General features: G+C 34.9%; 1 protein-coding gene across 1 annotated transcript; it reads right to left on the reverse strand.

Annotated features, from left to right (window-relative positions):
- Positions 1–4,306: 4,306 nt before the first annotated feature.
- LOC149226922 (uncharacterized) lies at positions 4,307–4,735 on the reverse strand. Its single transcript, XM_089380354.1, has one exon. The coding sequence runs from the start codon at positions 4,733–4,735 to the stop codon at positions 4,307–4,309; it is 429 nt and encodes a 142-aa protein (XP_089236480.1).
- Positions 4,736–15,388: the final 10,653 nt, after the last annotated feature.

Here is a 15,388-nt window from a genome sequence, read left to right on the forward strand (position 1 = left end):
TAGTGGAAGAGACACATTTAAGGTGGTACAATTTAGCTTGTACTACATTATAGCTAGATTTGTTTATCATTTCCCTAAATTTATATCTTGGTTAGTGTCTACATTTTTCCCTCAAAGAAATTGTGTCATTTCCATCTTAGGGGAGAAAATTATTGAAATCACACCTAAGCTCATTTGTAATGCTTTTAATTTCCCTATAGCGCAAATCCATAAACAATTCACAGATACTACATTTCTTATAGATTTTGGTCAACTTTCAGATAAAAATAATTTTCCTCCGAGTTCCCAAATCCCTCCAACAATTGTAACTTACCCTATCTACTTGTTTTCTAAAGAGGCACAATAAATTTTGGCTCTAATATTATTATTATTGGGTTAATATGACATGGGAAACATAAATAAACAGACCCTATAGTTCTTGAGCCTCATGTTACAACCAGATGTTGTCCTTGACATCCCATCCTATCTAGCCGAGTCAATTAAATTCCAATTTAACAATTTTCAATTTGTTAGCTATTTTAGACACTTTTTTGTCCTTGTCTACTTGTCCTTGTATGACCATGTTGACAAATTTGATTATTTGGGTCTAAGTTTATTTGATGCTCAGAAACAAAGGAGGTTTGTGGTTGAATGGGTCAATTTTTTCAAGAAGAAATCTACTAATGAGGGTTTTTCCTAGTCCTTTTTAACATTCATGGCTATTGTTTATACCAAATTGAACAACACACATCCACCAATAATTTTTCCACAGAAAAAGTAGTTTCTACAACTTAGTAAGGATATTAGGGTTGAAGACTAGTATATCTTTGAATAATACATAAAGATAAGTGACCTTATTGTTTGCTAGTTTTCCTTCCTATGAGGATATTTTCTCTAGATTTCATAAGGAAAAGTCTTGTTCTGGATCAAGTCCACTTTGTCCCCAAGCACAAAGGATATATGTTCAAATTGGAGAATGTTGTAGACTCTTTCATAGTGAAATCTAGACAAGCTCTTACCTAGGTGGAAGAGATGATGAAAGAATTTGGTTTTGAACTAGGAGAAAAATGGAAGTATGACCCTTATCATGTGATTTTCTGACAAAAGTGTGGAAACTAACTTTGCACCATACTCTCATGAATGTAGAACTAAAATTGAGAAGATGGCCTATCAAGAAACTTGGTTAGTCAACCTGTTGCAGCAAGAAATAAATGTTGAAACTCCTGCAGTCAAAGAGAAAAAATTGAAAAGGAATACTATGGAAATGATAGATATTGAGATGGAAGATTTCCATCCACAAAATAACATAAAAATTCATATTGGAGATGAAAAGGAAATTCAAATAAAGCTAAGATAACACTCCTCCATCTAGCCTAGTTTTCAAGTACACTTGGAAAATCCTAAGCTTACCACTCCTTCTAGCTCTACAAAGCTATAAATGCCTACAACTGAAGGAACCTCTTCTGTAGTGAATGTAACATTTAAGAATTACCAATAAATTGAAGAAATAAGTCAAAATATGAAGAATGATATGATGTCTCAGTTGGCTATGCAAGCAACTCCCTCCTATCAAACAACGCTACTCTCAACAATGGATTTTGAAAGGAACCAGTTGAAACTTTCCCTCTTACATCCTACTATTTAGTCACTTCCTTTAGGCCCTGAATTAAAAACAGTTGATTTGCCTCTCAATGTAGTTGATATCCCTGTGCATGATAAAACCAATTTACATAAGCCAACAAGTGAGATGTTGTATAGTTATTTAAGTAAAAATTCATTAACAATTAATAAAGCTAAAAAACTCTTAGAAAAGGCTTCAAACAAAATTAAGCAAGAGAAATCCAATTCTAGAGCTTTATATTTACAAAATGAAGGGTTCAAAATTTTTATTATCAAGCTAGGGGTTGATACAAATGAGAGAGAGGTGATCAAAACTTTGATACAAACCATAGAGTCATAGATGCAATCATTAAGACAAATGATAAAGATTCTTGTGACAGAACATGCTCAAACAACTGAGATAGCCCATGTAGAGAAAGAAAAGGATCAATTAATGACTTAGTTGATGAACAGGAACAAAGAGATGGTAGACTTTAAAGAAAAGTTCAAAGACCTGGAGTAGTCTATTAAAAGTCATGTAAGTACAATTGTGGTATCCAGTGAGTTAGAAGACCCTTCAAATAAATTAACAAAAGTAATGACTGAACTCACTCTCTCAAAAGTTGAAATGAAGAAGCTCTAGGACAATTTAGCTTTGTCTCAAGCATAATTGAATGTTAAAGAAAGGCAATTAAAATCAACAAATCTAGAAAATGACCAGATCATTGAGAAATATAAATCAACTCAAGAGGAGATTAAGGAGTTAAAGAATAGATTGAAAGGTAATATGTCTTTGATTGAGGCCAGAAAAATTGTCTGGGATGATATAATTCAACAGGTTTTCTCTAAATGGGGATATTTTCAAATCATTGTTGAAGAAAGAGTTGCTCTCACAGAGGTTCAAATGACTGTGACTTCATGTAAGGAACAAGTTCAAAAAGAAACACAGAAGGCTAGAAAGATCATCAAATTTTTAAATGAAAAGTCTACATCATAATTAAAGGCAATGCATATTGTTGACAGGGCTAAAGTAATCATGGAGATAAAAAATAAATAAATAAATATTTGAAAAGCACCTCCTGCTTAATCAAATTGGAAGTTGTCAAGAAATCTATGGATTCATTTGATTCTAAATATGATCAAAGAGCAAGAGTTAGACTACTAGGTTGTTGGGGTGTGCAGGGTGAGTTTCTTTCTTGGGAGACATATGAGAAAGAGTTAATATAAGCTAAGTGTAGAACATACTCCACCCTTGAAATTATTGTGGCACTAAAAGGAAGGACAATGGTCATCTACCAAATTGACAGTTTTTAAGGTTGTTTTTCAGAAGATGATCCATTGTGTCATTCCTAATGAAAATATTTGGAAAATATGTCTAGATTTGATCAAGTGTGCTACAGTTGAAGGCATGGAACCATGCATCGAGTCCTAGGGTCAAGGTTCCACCAATCATATAAAAATTCAAAAATGAAGACTTTATTTTGTAACAACTACATAAGTTTTTAATTAAAAGGAAATTAAGCTATTAGACAATTTTGACAGTTATTCAAAACTTCCCTTGATGTAATTTTCCTTTAAAAATACAGAGGAACCACTCAAGAAGGGTTCTGATATTTTTCCTTAGATACTTTCTGCAAGTGAATTTTGTGTAATATTCACACTCTTTTAGAAGAATAAAGTTCATAAAAAGTGGATTACATTATATTGATGGCTTACAGTATGTGTGTTTTCCTTTTGTGAAACTTCTATCTATTTTTCTTCTATTTCAAGCACGTGTGTAATAGCAACTGGTTTTCTATGAAGATAAACATATTTATATATGTTTCTTAATGGTTGTAGAAGATACTTGTGAAGCTTAATTGTAAAACCTTAAATAGCACTCCATTTCTTATCATTCCACTATTTGTCATATTCCATTTAAAATTCTAACTAGGGTTTATATATTGGATTCTTTATAGCCCAATATATTAAATCATTTTTCTGTTATTTTCTTCTCACCATTTCATATCTTTATAAAAGTTGTAAGCATTTATATTTGGCCAGTACAAATATAAGGAGGGTTTCTTGCCACCAAAAACACATTTTCCATTACACAGTGTAAATTTGTCTCTTGGAAAAATATTTAAAATACTTTAATTAACGTTGAAATATATTTCCTCAGCACTAATTCCCCTTTAGCCCAGAACTATATCTAAGGTAACAACAACAATTTACATTTTCCACAATTTTAAGATTGATATAACTAAAATTGGATCTTGAATCGATTAAAACTGAAACTACAGAATTGTTTTTATCATACCTTCCATTTGAATGATCGTTGCTTGTTGGTCTTCCTGTCTATTATCCAATGCTACATATATTTTTGGGATGTTCTGGGCCACATCATTCACGGTCGATGCCTCATGTATGTTGTGTAGCTTTGCACCAGACTTCTACAGCTTGGGGCAATTTCTCCTTAGGTGGTTTTCTCCACACTATAGCATTGATACCCTCCTTTCATCTTTTCATTCCCTAATTTTTGGGGCTCATTTCTACTGACAATAGAATTTTTTTGATGCTCACCTTTAGTGAAGTTATTAAACCTTCCACCTTTTCTTCCTTTTCCTTTCTTCCTCCAGTCAGTCTGGACTTTAGTCTTATGCTTAGATTATTCATAACAATGCTTAGCTTTCTGGAAGACTTCCTCCAAAGTCTTAGGATCATCGAATTCTATTTTGTCTCGGTATACCTATGGTAATCCACTAACATATCTCTGGATCTTGGTATTCTCATCCTTGATGTAAGGTACATACCTTAGTAGCTCCAAGAATTCACTAGTATATTCTTTAGGTGTCATCTGCCCCAATTTGTGCTCATAGAACTCCTTGGTTTTGTTGTCATAATATTTCTCAGATAGGTACTTTTCTCGGAAGTACTTTTCAAACTTCCTCCAGGTTAGCTCCTTCTCTCTGATACCTTTGATGTTCTTGAGATCCTCCCACCATATATCAGTTTTTCCCTTCAAGTTGAAAATAGCTACCCTAGCCTTCATGTTCTCAGTATAGTCATGTAGCTTGAAGTACTTCTTTATTCCCAAAAGCCAAGCCTCTACATCCTCTGCTTTATTTACCTCTCCATCAAAGGTTGGGGGTTTTGATTTCTTGAATTCCTCTTGCATGGGAGTATTTCTACTCTTCCTTTGATGATGATATTTGATAGCTGCACTATCTGATGATTGGCTAGGATTACTTAATTCTCTTTCTGGAGAGTTGAGCAATTATGTTCCTCCCTCTACATGTCTTCTCATCTTTGTTGATCAGGAGTCTTCTTCTTTCTTATCATTCCATTTGTACTTGTATATTTCTAATGGGCTATCCTTAGGTTTGTTCTTGTCCTGATGGTTAGTGTTGACTTCCTGTTGCCTTTTTCTCTATAATTCAGATAAGCTTTGCAATAGTATTCCATTTACTTCTACTTGATATCTAACAATATTTTCATTATCTACCTTGCAGCTTCTTATTTCAGCTCTTAAGCTTCTAAGAGTATCTACTAGTCTAATAGTGTCCTCCTCTTTCATTTTCCCAAATAATTCTTCTTTAGGTCCCTGATGGGTTCTGTTCATACTAGGTTGTCCAGCTCTGCTACTCATTCTTTCTTTCTTTTTTCCCCTTATGGTACTTGGATACCTGTCAATCTACATTTACATACATATCAGTGTTAGTCATCAATAACCAACATGCAATTACCATAGATTACTTCTTCGCATTGGTCTACATTAATATTTACCCCTCATGTATCAATTAGCGTGTAACGAGGTTCAATCAGTATGCATATAAACAATGCATTATATCATTCTACAGTCATCATAAAAGAAAACTAACAAATCAAACATATCGTGATATAAATAAATTGTCTATAACATGCATGTGAGCCTCTCCAAGTCTAATGTCTAGAATTGTTGCTCTGATACCACTTTTTAATATAACCCCTCCTAATCCTCACCAAAACACTGGATAAAAGGAGGTGGTTATTATACTGACCCAAGATCCAAAGTGTTGCTATGGAAATGGGGTCTAAAAATTTTTATCTTTACAATTCACTTAGAGTCTTGGTTTGACATCACCATTGTGTTCGTCTCTATAAGACGGTTCCAATGATATTATTTTACTTCAATCCGACCTCTGGATCAAAAGTTATGGCCAATTGAATTCTAATGAATCAAAAGGTGCCATGTCACCATTTTTCCACATGGAATCCATATGACAGTCTTAACTAGTCTCTCAATGCCACTTGGATTGGACTTATTAGCTATTGACCTGTTCATAGCATTGGTCCTTGTAACTCATACTTATATTTATGTTCATATAGATTTTTCCATACATACATACATATATATATATATATATATATATATATATATATATATATATATATATATATATATATATATATATATATATGTATATATATAATACAGATCGATCGGATTTCATTTATCAGCAAACCTCCTATTACCTAGACCCTTAATGCTTTACACTTTCAAATTTTCTCTAGGGTAATTCTTTCAAGCTGACTCGCCCACGGTCATTTGACAAATTTCTTATTGACAGAGACTTTTCTCATTTCCTGGCTCTAAATCCCAACTCTTCCTCCTTTGTGCGTTTTTTAAAAGCTCTAGGATAGATCTTATAGGTTGGTTACCCTGAATCCTCACTAACATGCACCCCGCTTCAATCATCCAGGGAATAGTCTTTCGGGAATAACATTTTTTTTCGCTCAAATATGCATCTCGCTTGCACTCCCAAGGAATAACATATTTCTTTCACTCAAATATGCATCTTGCTTGCACTCCTAGGGAATAACATCTTTCTTTCGCTCAAATATGCATCTTGATTGCACTCCCAAGGAATAACATCTGGGGAGTAACATCTAGGGAACTAACACCTAGGGAATAACATCCCACTTTCGCTTGAATATGCATCCTACTTGCACTCCCGGGGAATAAAATCTTGGGAATAACATCCAGGGAGTAACATTCGGCAACCTAACATCCAATGAATATCATCCCGCTTTCACTCAAATATGCATCATGCTTTCACTCCCAGGGAATAAAATCGTAGAACTAACCTCTAGGATTTGTTGACCTTCTTCCACTCAATCTCAACCAACCATTATATAGGCTTTTCACTCAGTCATGTAATGTAGTCATATGGGCTAGCGACTTGGCCTTCAAACAAACATTTAAGTAGCCCAATAAAATAACACCTATGATCATGGATGAGGTTAAAGGGATCAAGGATAAGGCCTTTCTACCTAAACCATCTGCAACAGTTTATAACCATGGCTCGGCCATGGTGGTTTTATAAGGGTTTGGTCCTGCAACAGAGTTTGTTTCTTATCCTTGGGTTCCTACGAAGCATGCATGATTTTATCCCTCATGAGCTTCCTGCAATAATACCATCTTGGGGTTCTTGATGATAGGAATACAAAGCATGGTTCAACGACTTGTCTATACAGGACAAGGACTTTCCCATTCAGCTTAATAGAGTCTTACAGGTTTCCCTTGAGAAATAGATAAGTGTAGAAATCTTATAATAATAGGTGGAAGGAATACGGTGCCAAGAATGCCACCAAAACATCAAAATTCCACAAAATAATAGGGAAACCCTCTTTACAATCCTACTATAGGTATAAACCATATATACAGCCACATAAATCAACATTTTCACCATCCTTACAAGCATTTCATTTTCAGACAAGAACCACACAGTTGCATGGAAAATGCTCATAAATAGAATTCATAAAACATTCAAGTAATTCAATCAACAAGACTCATGCAACAACATCATGCAATATTTATAGAGAATTTTCTTTAAATTCACAACTCTCAACTCATAGCATTTTCATTTACAATTCAGAAAAGAAAGGCAACTGAAAATGGGACTTTAATTTTCCACCCAACCTTAGACCTACTGTAGCCAAGATCACTTATAGTAGTCACCCCGAAACCAAATCCACAATATAAGGGGGATTTCTTTTTCAGCAATGTTGCAGAGAGCCTTCTTTAAGACACAGAGGATGGGAATTCATGACAATGTGTGGTATATCCACTAGTCAAGCATAGCAGAATCCATAGTAAGGGTGGTTTATCAATTGTGTCAAGCACTCTATGAGTGGTTTATCAACCCATAGCAAGCACCCTGGGTGGTTTATAAACTAGTAAATCACAGTAGAATTTCACAGTAATGGGTGATTTATCAATTGTGTCAAGCATTCTATGAGTGGTTTATCAGCCCACAACAAGCACCCTTCTACATGTGGTTTATCAACCCCATAGAAATCACCCTTCTTCATGTGGTTTCTCAACCCTAGCAGCTACCCTAAGTGTTTTATCAGTTGTGTCAAACACTCCATGGGTGTTTTATCAATCCAAAATAAGCACCCAATCCCATTTCCTCTCTCTTATAATCACAATTATTTCTCTCAAGGAAATCCCATTATCTCAACTCATAAGTTATTCTAAATTTTCTCATGAGCTCCACCAAGAAGAGGTTCAACCCCGGAATGATGTGTGTTTCCATTTTTATTATTTCACCAGGGGTCTCTTCATATTCCTCTTGGAATCTTCGTCTTCTTTTATTTTTAATTATTTTCACCTTAAAATTAATTATAGGTGCAAACTAATCCCATATGGGTTCATCTTTTTTCTTCCCTCTTAGATCATGGATTTATTATACCATACTTCAAGCCATTACATTATTTCATTACGTTAATCAAGGGAACAAGTACCATGGGTGTCACACCCAAATTGATGACTTGTTTGATCAACTTCAAAGAGCATCAATCTTTTCAAAAATTGATCTAAGTTCAGGATATTATCAAATAAGAATCAAGGATGAAGATATACATAAGACAATATTTAGAACAAGATATGGACACTATGAATTTGTAGTGTTTCCATTTGGACTCACTAATGCACCAACAACCTTCATGTGCTTAATGAATAGTGTGTTGAGTCCTTTTCTTGACAAATTTTTCATAGTATTATCGATGATATTATGGTTTATGCTAAAAGTTAGGAAGAACATGATCAATACTTGCGAATTGTTCTTCAAACACTTAGAGAAAATGAGATATATGCTAAGTTTAGAAAATTATCATTTTAACAATAAAAAATTCAATATTTGAGGCATGTAGTGTCTAAGTAGGGGATCGACGTAAACTTGGAAAATTTAAAGCTATAGTTGTGTGGCTAGTGCCTAAAGATGTAGTTGACGTTAGGTCATTTACAGGGATTACAAGTTATTATAGAATATTTATAGAGGGATTTTCTAAATTGGCATATCATATTACTTCATTACAAAAGAAGGGGACAAAATTTGAATGGAGTCAAAAGTGTCTGGAGAGTTTTGCGAAGCAAAAAAATTTATTAACCGCTGCCCTCATCCTGAAACTAGTTGACCCCAATAAAGAGTTTGTTGTGTGCATAGATGCTTGTAAAGAAGGATTGGGAGGTGTTTTAATGCAAGAGGGTCATGTAATCAGTTATGAGTCTAGAAAGCTAAAGGACCATGAAAATAATTATGCTACACATGATTTGGAATTGGAAGCTATAATACATGCCTTAAAAATGTGGAGACATTACCTGATTGGGAGGAAATTTTAGCTAAGAATAAACAATGTTAGCCTTAAATATATTTTTGACTAACCAAACTTAAATGCTAGGCAAACGATATGGTTAGCATTTCTTCGTGAGTATGATTTTGAAATTGTACATATTAAAGGCAAGGAGAATAAAATTGTTGATGCTTTGAGCAGAAAATTACATCAAATCTACACACTTTCAGCAACAAATTGGCAAACATATTTGATTAAAAGGTTAAAAACAATAGCAAAAATTGATTAAGAATACTTGCATATCAAAAATATGATTTCATAAAACTGAGGAATCAAGGAATTAAGTGAAGATGAAAATTATTTTTCAGTAAATAATGTAGAATTGTTGTTGTTTAGAGGCATAATTTACTTTCCTAGTGACCCATAATTGAAAACCTTCGTCTTAAATGATTTACATAAGAAACCAATAGCTAGTCATCATGGGTATCAAAGGATGATAATTGTTTTAAGGAAGGATTATTATTGGCCTAATATGAAATATGAGACAACATAGTATGTGGCTAGATGTTTAGAATGCCAACAAGTGAAGACTTCCCATCAACATCTGGCAGGATCGTTGCAACCTTTACCAATTCCAAAATGGAAATGGGAAACCATATCCGTTGATTCATTATTGGACTGCCAAGGACTAAGAAGTAGCATGATTCAATAATGGCGGTGGTAGATAAGCTTAACAAAGTTGCACACTTTATCCCTATTAAATCTACTTTTAAAGCTATCAACATAGTAGAAACTTTCATGAAGGAAATATTTAGGCTTCACGGTATTCCCAAAACTATTATTTTAGACTGTGAAGCCAAATTCACTTTAAAATTTTGGAAGGGATTATTTGAAGGAATGGGTACAAAATTAAATTTCAGTACAACCTATCACACCCAAACCAATGGGAAAATGGAAAGAACTAACCAGATCTTAGAGGATATGTTAAGAATACATGTTATGGAAAAACCAACTAAGTGGGAATATTACCTTCACCTAGTTGAGTTTTCTTATAATAATGGGTACCAAACTTCTTTAAATATGAGTCATTTTGAATTAATTTATGGCAGAAAATGCAAAGTACCTCTAGTTTGGAACCATCTTGAAGATTGGTTAGTATTGGGGCCAAATATGTTAAAGGAAATGGAATAAGTGGTTAAATAGGCCAGACAAAATTTAAAAATAGCACAAGACCGCCAAAAAAGTTATGCAAATTTAAAAATGATTCAAAAAGAATTTATTGTGGAATATTATGTGTATTTGAAATTGAAACACGAGAAAAGAACCCCTAGAAGTCGTGTGAAGTTATCACCTAGATATTTTGGACCTTTTGAATTCTTGACCATAATTGGACCTGTTGTCATTCTATATTTTTTAGGTTGAGGGAGTAAACACATAGAACGGCATCAAAACCACTTTGAAAGCTAGGATCTAGCCCTCCCAGCTTCAGGGAGGGATCTCTCTGCAAAATTTAGTTGTTTTATGTGTAATTTTTAGGCTAGCTATGAATGTATTGATTGTTTTGTTTGAATGCTTTGGTTGATTTAATGGATATAATTCCATTGGGCGATGGATTCTATAGATATAATTGAACTTGGCATAAAATTTTAGAGGAGTTTCACAGGGAAAGCTAGGTTGCACTATCTGGATCTTTTCAAAAATTGAATGGATTGTGGAAGAACAAAAGTGTAAGGTTCAGTAGAAATTAAGGAGCAATTAAGAATTCCTTAATTTGACTTCAGTGGAAAACATGAAAATGATTAACAACCAGAATAGGGTTCTCTAAATAACAAATCCTATTCATCACAGTTTTTGTTGAATAATTGAGATATTCAGAATAACAGAGAAAGAAAAAACAACGTTTAAACAAATAAACAGAAGGAACACATCACCATTTAAACAAATAAACAGAAGGAACACATCACCATTTAAACAAATAAACAGAAGGAACACATCACCATTTGGTACACCACATGAATCCTGTGAAAAGGTCCCTATATTATTGATGCTCTAGCACTTTGAAAATTAAAATATGCGGAATAAATTACATTCAGAAATCAACCCTTAATACTTCAAACAGTGAAGTATTTACACAAAATAATTACAAAAACGCTGTCAAAACCGATAGTGTATTATTAGCCTAGTTACAAAACAATATGATTTATCTCTAGCAGAAAAATAGGCCACATAGACACATGGATGGAAAGGTGGCTCTATTTTGGTGGCTTTGGTTGCTAATTCAACCCAAAAATGTGTTGTGTTGATGTGCTGACTGTCATGCTGGCTGATGTGCTGGCCGTTGTCTTACTGCACCTGAATTACTTTTTTAATCTAGTAAATCGCAAAGTTCTTCCCATCTCTTTTCATCTGGTATGGTCAATTTAATCACCCTCCGATAAATTTCATCGACCTCTGTGTATTTGGAAAAAGTTGGCTTCATAGTAAAAACATGTTTTACCTCATTCTGTATGTAGAAATCATTTGACATGGTTTCTAAAAATGCCTTTGCTATCATACTGCCCTTTATCCCACTAAACTTGATACTGCTTCTGGCCATTTCCTTCATTTTCAAAACATAGTCTTCCTAAGTGATTAACTTATCATTAATTACATAAATGTTGGGCAGCCCTTTCTGGATCAATGCTTCAATTCTGTTGCAGAACCTGTTTACTCCCAGCTCTAATGTTTCACACCTTTCTTCCAATTGATCAATAAGGTTCCTTTTGGTCAAAACCTTCTTGACTTCTAAAATAGTGGCAGTTCTATCACTGATTCCTAATTCTTCAAGTTCATATTTGGACTTAGAGTTTAGGAATCTGATGATGTTGGAGGCTTCTGTGGGCATTTCTCCAAGTTTCTCCCTTCCCTGAACAATGGTTTCAATAGATTTTTCTATCAGTTCCTTCTGCTCAAAGATGATTTGGATAGATGTCCAAATCTCATTCATAGAGTCTAGAATACTCATCCAAATGGTTTCCTTAGCTTGTGACAAGGTCTGACCAGTCCAGATATCCCTTTCTACCTTCTACAGCTTCTCCAACAATCTCTGTGATTTCTGCATTTCAGTAATATGAGAAGCTTCAACTTTCGCTTTCTATACTTCTAAAGCTTTGAGATGATCCTGCAAAGTCTTGGTCTCTTTTGACTGGATTGACATGTTCTCCAGTGTCCTGGTCACATGTTCAACACGTGCAGTATGAGTGGAAGAAGTAGTTGCAGTGGTTGTTCCTATTGTTGGAAGCTGAGAAATGGGTATGGAATCTAGGGGGGGCAATGGCTATCTTCTGACTTTGTTCTTTCTCCTTTATCATCTTCTCCATTTCTTCTTTTTTCTAATATGTATGTTCTACTCTATAATTTGCTTCATCATGTCATCCTTTTGTGCCTCATTTTCTTTAATGTCCTTGGTTAAGGGGTCCTCTGTGGCTGGCATCTCAAGTTGTTTTTTCAATGCTGCAATGTCCAAATTCTTCTTCTTGATGATCTATTGTGCAAGATTGACATCTTTGGGATCATATCCTATCTTTACCACCAAATCTTCCAAAGAATTTATCATATTATCCTTTGCTAAGGAAGATACTTTCTCCATTTTCAACTGATATTGAACATTAGCAAATGAAACCTGCAACTTGGACAATGACATAGTAGTGTTAGTTAAAGTAGAAGATATCATCTCACCAGTCTGCTTATGCATATCCATTTGATCAATGGGATGTATGTCTTTGGTGCTGAACTCAAATGTAGTGCTCTTGTAGTCTGCTGATGTTTTTGGATGTGGATTCTGGGCCTCAAGAAAATCCATTTGCATCTTCCCATGCTCTGTGTCAAACATTGATAACAATCTGCTCTGTGAGCTAGAGGTCTGCTTCCAAAAATGATTATAGGTACTATTTTTATGAATCTCATTCTTAAGATCAATCTCCATGTACCTATCAAAAACTGTCTTTTCCTTCTCTCCTTGGACATTCTGTGACTCTAACTATGTTTCCATATGACCTTGTGATGATGAAGGTCCAGTAGTAAATGTTACAAATTTGTTGCTTGTAGGTGGTGAGTTTGTAATTATGATGGCAGCTTACTCTTCTGTCTCTTTGTGCACATCTATCCTAGGATTCAATTTTGTCCTCTTCATGTAATTGATCCTAAACTCTTTGGCTTCACTTCCAGTGGTTGATGATGATCCCTCCTCCCTTTCTCTTTTGCTTGATTTCTCTTAAGGAGTGGGAGTCTGCAAATTGGAAGTAGAAAAGAGTTGTTCTTCAGCTTCCTGCAAGGTGTTTTCTATCCATTCCAACTGATTTGCATATTTTTCTATTTCAGGCCTTGAAGTATGGATGTAGGGAGTACTTTTATTTTCTACTCTGAGCTTTGAAATAATGCCACAAGGGTCATAATACCATGTAAAACTTAGGCTGAACTTCATTTCTTTAAGCATCTTGTCTGCTTCTTCACCTGTTGTCCTAGTATTACATACAAATGGGCCCACCTGTGTCTTTATTTGGAACTGTGATTTCTTCTTGGCCACTACAAAATGAATGTCATCAGAATTTAACATCTGTCTAATATACTCCAGGGAAAAAATCCTCATGGGGAGGTATTTAGGGAGTTTATATGGTGCCAATTCACAACCATAAACCATGATTTATGTGTAATTTTGGTATAAATACCAATCCCCAGTCTTGGCCTAATTTGTTAGATGCAAAATTCTCTTAATATCTTCATTGATTCTAGGTTGTATGGAACTGTTAAGGATGTTCATTTTTGGGTGAACAAAATCCTCAACAAACTGCTTATAAGAGAACTCTCGATGTTATTTCATGAAGTCAAAAAGATCATTGGTTGTTGGTTTTCTGCATCATCAAGTTTCTGCATTGCAAAATTGAACTTATCTGCTTGATAGTAAAGGAACATGTAGATTAGAATAGAGGTGTAATTAAACACCTGCTCTATGGGAAATTTTAGAAACTGTTCATGAATGTTGTCAGCCAAGAATTGACTGAAATTGAACACAATGGATGGCTTACTGTCTGTGGAAAATATGGAGAGGAAACCTAAAATGGGCTCATCTACCCACTAATCAGAATAATAACCCAAAATATAGGAAATTATGGATATGATTTGTTTGGCTTGATCAAGGAAGATGGAGGAAGGATATGGAGGATTCTTTTTAGGTAATTGGGAATTCTCCGGCAAGAAGATCTCAAAAATTTTGGCTCTAGTAGCAAAATCTAGCTTCTGATAAAGATGGGTGAGGGCTTCTAAGGAGAAAGGAGTATTATTTTCCACAGTGGGAGCTAGTATCATTTGGCCTATGGACTGGACAGTAATGGTAAAGAGGATGTCACCAGATGGGGCCATGATAGCTCTTTTTGCAAGGACATAACAGGCTTGACATTTTCTGGCAAATTCAGGGGCTTGGAAGGTGAGGAGAGAAATATAATGGGGAAGATTGGACTCATAGAGTCCAATTTCATCAGTTTTATATGCATGCTTGTCTTCCATCCAGCAGTATAATTCTAAAAAGTCATAGTCACATTGGGTTTCACTAATCCGATAATCCCTGTCAGTCAAAGGGATGTGATCTAAATCTATGGAGGGAGGAATCAAGGGATTAACAGTTTTATCTTGAGTTTTTCTTTTGGGAGGCATGACAGTATTAATGAAAGATAAGATAAATTGATAAGAATATTATTGTGGAAACAGTTGGGGTAATGAACTCTCATGGGAAATTAACGGAAGACTGACAATTTGGATCTGGTGTTGGTCGAGGAAAATCTCTAACAATGGTCACTATGAAAAGGTTGTCAATTACAGAGAATAAGCCAGTAAAAATGAGGAAAGCGAGAGGATGAGCAGTAAAAGGAGGAAAGTGATGGTTCCTGAAAGCTTTTAAAGGGCAGAGCATGGTGAAATCCATTGGAGGTGGCGTAGGACCATTAAGTTTGAACGGTTACCCGAGAAATATGAATTTAATGCCAAATGGTTATTTTGTCGAGAATGCATTTAAGTGGTTAATGGTTAGGTGACATGGTAGTAGGTGAATGGCGTAGGGGTCATGGTGGGGATACGGGCTGTGGATCATGAGTGGGACGGGATCCCGATGCTCTGACACCGCTGTCTTTTAACCATATACGACAGAGAAACTTTTTCACCATGTTCCTTTCACGTTTTTCCT

The sequence above is a fragment of the Pinus tabuliformis genome, chromosome J (genome assembly GCF_031772625.1).
Source record: "Pinus tabuliformis cultivar Carrire ecotype Pingquan chromosome J, CPIR1, whole genome shotgun sequence".
Lineage (NCBI taxonomy): Eukaryota > Viridiplantae > Streptophyta > Pinopsida > Pinales > Pinaceae > Pinus > Pinus tabuliformis.